The 10,633-nt window shown below is 50.2% G+C and overlaps 1 protein-coding gene across 1 annotated transcript; it reads left to right on the top strand.

The window, feature by feature from the left end:
- Positions 1-3,872: 3,872 nt before the first annotated feature.
- On the top strand, positions 3,873-7,565 carry Rps19bp1 (ribosomal protein S19 binding protein 1). The gene is made up of 4 exons (NM_175109.3): positions 3,873-3,952; positions 4,062-4,196; positions 6,785-6,882; positions 7,049-7,565. Exons 1-4 carry the CDS (start codon positions 3,901-3,903, stop codon positions 7,193-7,195), a joined length of 432 nt encoding a protein of 143 aa, NP_780318.1. The 5' UTR covers positions 3,873-3,900; the 3' UTR covers positions 7,196-7,565.
- Positions 7,566-10,633: the final 3,068 nt, after the last annotated feature.

Here is a 10,633-nt window from a genome sequence, read left to right as displayed (position 1 = left end):
CCTCCAAGGCCCCCGTGATCCTCCTGCCTCCACCCTCCACAGCACCAGGATTATGAATGTGATCACACACTGACACCTGGCCTTTTAGGAGGGTGCTGCAGAGCTGAACCCAGGGCCTCGTTCCTGTCCAGTGAGCACTCACACTCACTGAGCTATCTCTCCAGCCTTTGTGTGTGTGTAAAATTATGATGGGTCACACGTCTTTAATCCCAGCACTTGGGAGGCAGAGGCAGGCACGGTTCAAAGCCAGCCTGATCTACAGAGCAAGTTCCAGGACAGCCATGGCTACACAGAGAAACCCTGTCTCAGAAAAAAAAAAAGTTGGTTTTGGTTTTGGTTTTTCGAGATAGGGTTTCTCTGTATAGCCCTAGCTGTCCTGGAACTCACTCTGTAGACCAGGCTGGCCTCAAACTCAGAAATCCGCCTGCCTCTGCCTCCCGAGTGCTGGGATTAAAGGCTTGTGCCACCACGCCTGGCAAAAGTTTTTTTTAAAAAACAAAGTAATAACCCAGACATAGTGTCTCCTACCTGTAATCCCAGCACTCAGGAGGTAGAGACAGGAGGATCTGGAAGTCAGGGTCCTCCTCAGCTACACACCAGCTTGAGGCTAGCCTGGGTTACATGAGATCCTCTCTCAACAAACAAAACAAAACGAAGTCACCTGACTCATAGTTGAAGACTATGATCATTCACACACACACACACACACACACACACACACACTAGTACATGCCTGTGCTGGCAGACATTTGTTCTCGCTGACACATCCATGCAACCTGCTCACACACAGTCATGTTCACACTCAGTCACGCTCACACTTGCTCCAGACTCACAGCCCTGACCTCTAGGCCTGGCTCTGTAGGAAATACCGTGTAGCTTTCTAGAAAATCCCTCCCTCAAAGGAAAGCCAAAGCAAAGCTACTCCCAAGATGAACGGTAGGGAGTCAGTGATGGGATTCTAAGAGGAGGAGGATAATCCTGTTTTCTTTATGCAGACACACCCCCTGCTAGGCACAGGAGAACCTTGAGATAGAGTCCTGTAAGGAGGGACCCAGGACAGAGACTAAGACTCAGAGCAGGAAAGTGGCTTCGCAAGACCACACAGCCAGGACAGAAACCATTCTGAGACCTTAAGACCCACCAGCTTCCACAGAGACCAGCAGGAGGCAGCTGCCTTCCCTGAACCTAACTTTAAGGGTTGGGGACAAACATAGCAGGAGGCAAGCAAGCACCCATGGGTGCCATGCCCGTTGCAGCTGTCTTGTCCACCATGCCAGAGTAGGAGGATGCAGAATGCCAGCACGGGCTATGTCTGCAATGTTCCAGGCAGTACCCCTTTCCTTGAAGGTGCTTCAGGAGTATTGCTTCATTGATCCCAGGTGGCTGAACTGTAAGGAAACGACTTCCGAGGTCTATTTAACAAACGGGGAAACCAAGGTGCTCTTCGAAATGGATTTGCCTAGGGTCACACGGCCCTCAGCAGTCTCTATACCAGATGCCTACATCCAACTGCCTGGGCACACTTTTCTGGAAAGAGACCTAGCCTCTATCCTGGGAGGCCCAGCTTGTTGCTTCTGCCTCAATTTCTCCATCCAGAGAGGATCATCTGGCTGCCAGTGGGAAGGCTGTATCACTGAACTAGCAGGGAGCCAATCCAGGAGCACTGGACCTCACACATCCATTCATCCACTCTGACTGTAGGTAGTGGAGCAGGAAGCCAAAGAATGCTGTCCTGCAGCGCCACCTAATGATCACATGGTCGCAATGTGGACAGCCACACAGGAATTGATTTCCTTCCTCAAGAAATATTAGACAGACAATATACCTACCTCAGTGAATGGAGTTTATGCATGTGAAACACAACAGGAACTTGACTCTTGTTAGCATTTGTTATTAAAAGTGTCTCCCTTCTGGACTAGTTTAGTAGAGATTTGACAATGAGAGTTGTCCAGGGAGAATCACTGTTTCTTTGTGTCCACATTCTACAGTATCAGGTACGCAAACCCCTCAGTATCTGTTGGCCCAGTGAGTCCAGATGTCCATTTTCACTCCCCATTCACAGACCGGCTAGCGCTTCATGGCTCCCACATACCAGGTGCTGGTTACGAGTCTCCACAAGTGAAATAAACCAGGCAGGGTTTCTCCTCATTGCCAAAAAATAATAATTTCTTCTGGGTTAGGAGGTTAGAAAGCTTGTTTGGCACTCAAGAGTCTGCATTTGATCATCAGCACTGCAAAAACACACGAAAGTGACGAAAAAGAAACCTCTAGACTAGAGGTTCTCAACCTTTTTGGTGTCATACGCTCTTTTCACTCTTAAAAACTCAGGGCTGAAGAGAAGGCTCAAAATAACCAAGAGCACTAGATGCTCTTCCAGCAGACTTGGGGTCGTCTCACATCAGCCTGTAATTATGCTTACTTCTGGCCTCCACAGGCATGGGGTATACCTATGGTGCACAGACATACATGCAGGCAAAAATCCATATGTGTGTGTGTGTGTGTGTGTGTGTAATATATATAAATATATGTATACTTAAATTAAAAACAAAAACGAAGCCAGGTGGTGGTGGCACACGCTTTTAATCCCAGCACTTGGGAGGCAGAGGCAGGCTGATTTCTGAGTTCAAAGCCAGCCTGGTCTACAGAGTGAGTTCCAGGACAGTCAGGGCTGCACAGAGAAACCCTGTCTTGAGAGGGGGGGGGGGGAACTCATGTAACCAGAGAACATTTATGTGTAATATTTATCGATAGAATATTTACATCTATGTGTAATATTGATTGTAATATTTATTGATCTATCAGACTAAAAACTGACCTTTTTTTTTTCAATACTAGGGATTAAATCCAAGCATTCTACCGCCAAGCTATTAATACATCCTAGCTCTTCTTATTAATCTGTAACCCAGACTGGTCTAGAATTTGGAGTGTAGCTATGTGATATAAACTGACCTGAAACTTGCCACTCTCCTGCCTCGGCTTCCCAGGTGCTGGTATTCTAAGTGTTCTGGTATCACTGTGCCCAGCAGTATTTACTGTTTCGCCTGACAACCAACTCATTGCTTAATAACATAAACAGTATTTTGCAGCAAATAGCTGTATTTTTCAAAACAAAGCACTTTATTTTGCATGTTTGCAAATCTATTTCTTTGTTGGGGTTTTTTTTTTTTTTTGGTCTTTTGTTTGGTTTTTTCCTTTTGTTAGTTTTGGTTTGGTTTGTTTGTTTGTTTGTTTGTTTGTTTGTTTGAGACAGAGTCTTGCTATGTAGCCCAAGTTAGCCTGGAACTCAGAGCAACAATCTCTGTTCAATCTCCCAAGTATTGGGACTACAAAGTACGACACCTAACCTCCTTGGCTTTACTGATTCTCACACAGATTCTCACAGTGCACGGGACCGGTGTAATGCTTTGAAGGTCATGAAAACTGTCTAAGCCCGGCAAAGTGGCTTAGGTCTGTAAATCCGGCCCTTGGGCGGCAGAGAGAGAAGGATCAGGAGTTCAAAGTCATCCTCAGCTACAATCGAGTTCAAGGACAGCCTAGGCTAGATGTATCCTTGTCTAAAAAGAAAGTAGAAAGAATCACTTCTTTTGCAGGAACTCAGTCTATTCCACACTTGGCCCCTGGACAGAATTGACCAGTAAGGCTAGAAGTCGAGTCTGCCCGCCCACACAGCCTGGATCACCAGAGACCTGTTGCTTAGAAATTGAACAACTGTGGCTTCTGCGCTTTGGACACGCCCCTAGCTCCCCGCTCCTCCGGGGCTATAGGAAAGCCATTGAGCCTGCGTTCTAAGGCAGCACTTCCGCTCGCTGCGGAACCCTGAGCTCCTGCTCCAGTTTCTGCCGAGGAGCGAACACCGCCAGGGCGGAAGTAGCTCGCCGCGTGTGGGCGGGGCTCGGAAACATGTCGGCGGCGTTAGTGCGGCGCGGTTTGGAGCTTCTGGCGGCGTCCGAGGGTGAGGAGAGCAGGTCCTGCGACAGTCGCGCTGTGTAGGAGAGCCAGCCGGGCGGGTGGGGAGGGAGAGCGCGCCCTTCAACTCGGTCCTTCGCTGCCTTTCCCCGTAGCTCCCCGTGCGGTCCCGGGCCAGGTCCAGGCTAGCGGGACTCCGGCGAAGCGGACCCGGAGGGCGCGGGCCAAGGCCTCCCAGGCTCTGAAACTGCGGAACTCAGCGAAGGGAAAGGCGCCTAAGTCCGCTCTAGGTGAGTTGAGAAAGACTGTGAGCGCTTCTTAGAATTGGGGGCAGCGCCTTCGAGTCGGGAGTTCCAAACGTTCCCCGAGACTCCACAAGGAAAAGGCAAAATGAATGTTCAAATCGTGGGGGACAGGTTTCGAACCCAAGCAATCTAATTCCCAGGTCTGCCGCTGTCTGCTATGTGGCAGTTAACAGGATGAGAGAAAGAGGGAAAAGCCTGGGAGTGGTGACACACATCTGTCATCCCTGCACTTGAGAGGTGGAGGCAGGAGAATCAGAAGTTCTGTGTCTTTCCGTGGTGAGTTCAGGGCAAGACCTAATCGTGAAGGCAGATGAAACGCAAGACCCAGGCGCTTGTGAGCTCTAGCCGTGGTGGGGAGAGAAACATCAGAGAGTCTCTCTTAATTATTTATTTATTTATTTATTTGGCTTTTTGATACAGAGTTTCTCAGTATAGCCCTGGCTGTCCTGGAACTTACTCTGTAGACCAGGCTGGCCTCGAACTCAGAAATCTACCTGCCTCTGCCTCCCAAGTGCTAGGATTAAAGGCGTGCGCCACACGCTTACTCTGTAGACCAGCCATCAGAGAGTCTCAAAACTAACAAGCAGGGTTTTGCCAAGTGAGTGAGGCTTGTGAGGTGAAAGGCTCTGCAGTGCTCCGAGGAAGAATCAAACTAACAAGCCAAGGTGGAAGCAACGTTAAGGCATCTGAGAAGGTTTTAGCCAGAAAGGCTTGAGAATTTGGAAGAAGGCTAACGGGTAAGATGAGCAAGAGGCAAGATGGAGGACCCATCAGGGATAGAGGGCTGGCTCACTGGTTAAGAGCACTTGCTGCTTGCTCTTCCAGAGGACCTGGAGCCCCCCAGAAGCCCACAAAGCTGCTCACAGCCCACTGTAACTCCAGGTCTGGGGATTAGATACCCTCTTCTGATTCCACAGACGCTCACTTGGGGTGCACATACATACACTAAGGCACGCAACACACACACATTTATGAAATGAAGCACTCAGTCAACAGTTTACCCTTCTAAACTAACTAACTCGTTTGACCCTCACGGCAGCCCTGTGAGATGAGCAGATCTCTCCCCCACTTTACAGTTACAGAAACAGGCACCTGCCCAGGTGATAGAGGTGGAAGCCGGGCAAATTGTCCCCGTGCTGTTGCTCTTAATGTGCTCTGCTCAGGTGACAGTGCCTCCTTCCATCCCAGTAGGGACAGCAGAAGTGAGTTGATATCATTTACCAGTGAAGTGTCTGCAAAGCAGAAACCTTGTTTCCAGTAGAGCAGCTTAGGGGGTGTGGCACAGGTAGTAAGGCCTCCTTGAGAAGGGGCACAGGATGGTACGCATGTTGCTTTCTTCTTTGACTCCATGCCTCTGCTCTATAAAGGGAGTTGAGGTACTCGGGTTTCATTGTGTGTTTGTTTCTCCCAGTTTTGGAGGCGGGGGGGGGGGGGGGGAGTTATTTTGGCTCGGGCAGGCCTGGACCTCACTGTATAGCACAGGCTAGCCATGATATAGCACAGGCTAGCCACGACCTTAAATCAGCCTTCCTGCTTCAGCCTCCTAAGCACTGGATGATAGGCACACACCACTGCACCCAGCCTGGGAGTCCTTGTTAAAAGCTATGTCGTTCAAGAGGAAACACTATGAACAGAGGTGGAGCTAGGAGGCATGCACAGACACTAGTGGTTTGCACGAGTTCATGTCAAGGTGCCTCCCTCCCTGCCCAGTTATCCCAATAACTGGAGGACAGGAGTGGGGTTCCCTTCACTCCTGTCCTGAGGTAAGCACTCCTCAAGACACAGGACTAACCTCCCATCCCCAACCCTGGATTTTCCATGGTCCTCGTGGCTGGTCTACTGCCTAGTACATAATGGGTAGGCAGGACAATAGCCGGGCATGGTGGTGGTACACGCCTTTAATCCCAGTACTCCGGAAATTCCAACCCCCAAGAAAGAAAATGGAAACCCTCTAAAATGTGTGTTACTGTTCTTCTCAGTTCCTTCCCTGTAGAAATGAAAACAGGAGCTCATGTGTCCTTTGTGCCTGATGCACAGTTATGCTCAGGGTAGACCTTGTGTTATTTGGTGGTGGTGGTGGATTTTTGTTATGCTGTTTTTAAACATAACCCTTTCTGATCTGACTGTGTAGCTAGGAGCAGTCTTCCTATCTTGGCCTCCCCAGTGCTGGGATTACAGGTGCCATGCCTGGCTTAAGACACAGTCATGCCGGGCGTTGTGGTACACGCCTTTAATCCCAGCACTTGGGAGGCAGAGGCAGACAGATTTCTGAGTTCGAGGACAGCCTGGTCTACAGAGTGAGTTCCAGGACAGCCAGGGCTACACAGAGAAACCCTGTGGGTTTGGGGGGGTGGGGGGGACAGTCACGTGACTAACTGATGCTATCCAATAGGGTCTATGAGATTTGCAGCAGACAGTACTTATGGGAAATGTAGATTTGGTTTAGAAGAGACCAGGTTGTGAAATATTCCCTTCTAGGGAAAGGACAGTGGGGCCTTGGGCAGGGGAAGGGACCCAGAAGGCTTCTAATGTACAATGAGTCTGAAATGACATGCCCTGCCTGCCACCCACAGCTGAGTACCAGAAACGGCAGTGTCGAGACCACCTCAAAGCAAACCTGAAGTTTATGACCAGCATGAGAAGCACCGTGCCAGAGTCTGTGACCCAGCAGGTTTGTCGAGGGTGTGAGCTTAGGGACCTGGGTGATAACTGAGGCTGTCCTTCAGAGTCCGTGCGGTTCTCAGCCCTGCCCTGAGCCATAAGCCCTGTGGGCTCAAAGGTTTCCATCTGTGCTTCCAAAGATGGGTGTCCTGTGCCCTTACTCTGAACCTTTTCAGATCCTGCAGCAGAACCAAGGCCGAAAAGCCTGTGATCGGCTAGTGGCCAAGACGAAGAACAAGAAGAAGAAGAAGAAGAAGGCTGAGGGCACTGTGTTCACTGAAGAAGACTTCCAGAAGTTCCAGAGGGAATATTTTGGCAGCTAGACTTCCTGGAGGAATGGTGGGGACAAAAGACACTAACCCTCCTTGGCTGGACTTCTGCTGTCCTGGGTCCCTGCAGTGCTGTGCCACGAGCGACCAGCAGGTGGCAGTGCAAAACTAGCCTGGCTCAGGAAGCCATATGCTGCTATCCCAGGGACACTGGAACAGAGCTGCAAGCCCTGCAGCAAATTTTCCCTCAAACTGAAGTGGACTTCTAGTTTGGCGGAACCATCAGCACCCTGCCAGAAAAGATTCTGACCTGCCAGCTATGACCAGGATTGGTTATCAGGGCTATTTGGTACTGGGCCCACTCAGACCCCACCTCAAGGAGCTGGAAATTCAAATAAATAAATGTGAGTTTGGGCAAATGTGGATTCAAGTGTGTGTGTGTGTGTGTGTGTGTGTGTGTGTGTGTGTGTGTTACAATGTGTTTCCCATCTCAGTGTGGATCTCGGTTCTTCTAGGTTTCCGTGTTAAAGTCCCCAGCCTTGGCCCAGCATAAATGACTTCCTTCTACCAGCGAGGGCCTCCTCTCTGGGCACAGTTACTGTAGCTGCTAGAGTTGCCCAGGAAGTGGACAGGAAGGTCACCTCCACCCTGCTGGATTTTGGGATCTGCTATGGCATCAGTGGAGAGCAGAAAGTCAGTCGTATGTCATTTGATATCTGGGCCTAGGTCATGGTTTCCGGAGTCCTCAGCAAGCAGGTTTACAGGTTTGCATAAAGTCTGTACCCAACCAAGGACCGCAGTGAAAGCTATGGTTGTGCCCCTCAGAGCAAACCGGACTCTCCAGCAGTGCAGTGCCAGTCACAAAGGAAAGATCGTGTGGAATGAGCACACTGGGGGAGAACAAGTGGCAAGGGAAGGACTGACCTGTCACAGGGACCAGGAGACCCCTCAGTGCAGATGGACACATTCCTTTTTTGTTTGTTTTTGTTTTTTTGAGACAGGGTTTCTCTGTGTAGCCCTGGCTGTCCTGGAACTCACTTTGTAGACCAGGCTGGTCTCGAACTCAGAAATCCGCCTGCCTCTGCCTCTGCCTCCCAAGTGCTGGAATTACAGGCATGCGCCACCACTGCCCAGCTTTTTTTGTTTGTTTGATGGACACATTCCTAAGGAGACAACTGGTGGCCTCCACACCGCCATCCTCTCCCCTGAGCCTGCCTCCTCCATTCTCTGTTCACTGGGACTCCTGAGGTTTGTCTCAGTGACGATCGGTCAGTTCCCTAATTGGGCCCCTGACAAGGCAGGGCTTTGTCCTCAGTAAGAGAACAAGGTTCACTGTCCCTGCTCCAAGCAACTCTTCTTTGCCTTTAAGCAGCATTGGCTCTCAAATGGCAACACAGAACTGCCTACAGCAGAGCAGAATTAGCATGGAGTCTGCTTGCCTCCGGTGACCTCTGCCTGTTGGAAGGCATGGCCATCCAATCCATCCAGGAGGTCATAGCAAACAGGAACGGGAGGGAGGGAGTGTGTTTTAATATAGGCTAGTGATGGGAGCTCTGGGCCTTCCATGGCATGTTTTGTCCTCTTGTGACATGGGTTGTTCAAAGGGACATGGGTGGTGGTCTTCAAATCCTCCACCCCTTTCTGCATGCTTGCTGGGCTTTGCTGACTAGAAGAGCAAATTCAGGTGGCCTTGGGGACTCATTTTCTCCTCCTCAAATAAGATGCTTAGCCAACAGCTCAGTGCTTACTTTCTAGGGCCCCTTTCTAGGGAGCATACACCCTCAGTCACATGGTCACCTAGAGGATGCAAGCAGAAATCCTGTACCTTTCCTGGTATAAGGCCTCCTCTTAGCTGCCGAGAAGGAAAAGATGGAGTGCTTGCCAACCTATGGTCCGATAAAAAAACACCGGTTGTTACATTCAAGTCAATGGAGGGGTCCAGCAAAGGGAAGCCTACCCCAACTAAGGCATCCCAAGTTTAAATATTTAAAAATAGGCCAGTTTAAAAATTTGGTAATCTGGACTTGGGCGAGCTGCTGCCCCACCCCCCATGCTTCCTGTGGCTTCTGCTGTGGCCTGGACCATCCACAACTGCCTGGTCCCCTGTGAGTCCAGGGAGCTACAGAGAGTGGAGCAGGACTGCTACTAGAGGTCTTGGGGACTCAGGGCCAGCCACCAGGACTCCAGCCTGGCCTCGAGTGTTCTTGCTTGAGGGGTAGGGAGGGCTTAGTTCAAGGTGCATCTGGAGCTGGTTAGGTTCCCTGTTCTTAAAGGACTAGGCGAGAGGTCCAGCGGTCTGCTCTGCAATTCCCCAAACCTGAGCTGGTCTATTTCTGAACATGTCACTGGGTACTGGTTTGAACATGTACCTGCCACCCACCGTGGCCAAGATCTCCAGCCCATCCCATAGACTGCCTGGGTAGGTGCACTTGGGTCTCATTGCAGAGACTTAACTACTTACAGCCTAGCTTCTGTGCGTAACAAGGGTGAGCCCAAAGGCCTGCTGCAGAAGTGGGAGGCTGCTGTATCATCCTACCCACACCCAGGCCCCACCTTGTTCCCTGCCCCCAACACACTCCTCCTAGAGCAGGTCCTCCACCCAGCCTGCCAGCCATTTTACATCCCATCTTTGTTGTACCTGTCTCCCTTAGCAGGGAAGTTTCACAAAAACTAAGCTGCTCATCTTGTGTTCAGTTTGCATCCGATAGTTCCCAGTACAAGGTGAGCAATCACCAGTGGTAGGGAAACTGAAGGCCGTTCTCTGCCAGCTAATAGGCGCCCAGAACTAACAGCTTCAGTCTGGGCTGGCTAAACGGGAGCAAGCAGTACTTCCAGCCTTTTGTCATACCTGACATTGTCAAGGTTTCTACAGCTTCCTCCACTCTTGGCCAGACTACGGGTGGATTCCATAGTTTTAGGAATCCTAGATTAGCAAACCCAATGGACTACATTCATCCCAACAGCTAACATTCAGGTGAGTCTACTGGCATTGGGAAGGCTGAAAGATCCCTCTTAACCCTGCAGGCTTTAACAGTTTCCAGATTTAAGAGGTAAAGATGCAGGTAGCCCAGGACCCTGGAGCTGGAAGCCTAGGTTCCCTTCCCAGCTTCCTGCCTACATTGCTCATTTTCACCTCTGTAGACAGTACCTGCCACTGTTTACTATCACCCCAGCCCTTCCACCAGGTGGAAACAGTCCAGCCATCTGTGTCAGAGGGAATATGAGCTCTATCCCTTAAGCCTGAGAAAAACCTAATCCTCTGTGTGCTCAAGGCGGGTACCTCATCTAGGTACTTACATGGCAGCTATCTGGCACAAAGCCAGTATGAACAGGTGGAATTCAGGCTGTTCCTTTCATTAACCCAGAGCTCCCTCATCTTCACCGTCTCAAACAGCTCAGCTCAGCCCTGGGATATACCCAGGTAGTTATTGTATCTAACCCAGGAACGTCTGCAGTTAAGTCTATTACAAAGAATGACACTGAAAACCCACA

Source organism: Mus musculus, chromosome 15 (assembly GCF_000001635.26).
Source record: "Mus musculus strain C57BL/6J chromosome 15, GRCm38.p6 C57BL/6J".
In the NCBI taxonomy this organism is placed as follows: Eukaryota; Metazoa; Chordata; class Mammalia; order Rodentia; family Muridae; genus Mus; species Mus musculus.
Note: the sequence above shows the minus strand (reverse complement) of the source record. Positions and strands in the feature narration are given on the sequence as shown.

Excerpts from the sequence above, each read along its gene's own strand:
- Rps19bp1 (NM_175109.3), top strand. The coding sequence starts at position 3,901 with ATGTCGGCGGCGTTAGTGCGGCGCGGTTTGGAGCTTCTGGCGGCGTCC. Across the intron at positions 4,197-6,784 it reads GGCGCCTAAGTCCGCTCTAG|CTGAGTACCAGAAACGGCAG; the intron begins GTGAGTTGAGAA and ends TGCCACCCACAG. Across the intron at positions 6,883-7,048 it reads CAGAGTCTGTGACCCAGCAG|ATCCTGCAGCAGAACCAAGG; the intron begins GTTTGTCGAGGG and ends GAACCTTTTCAG.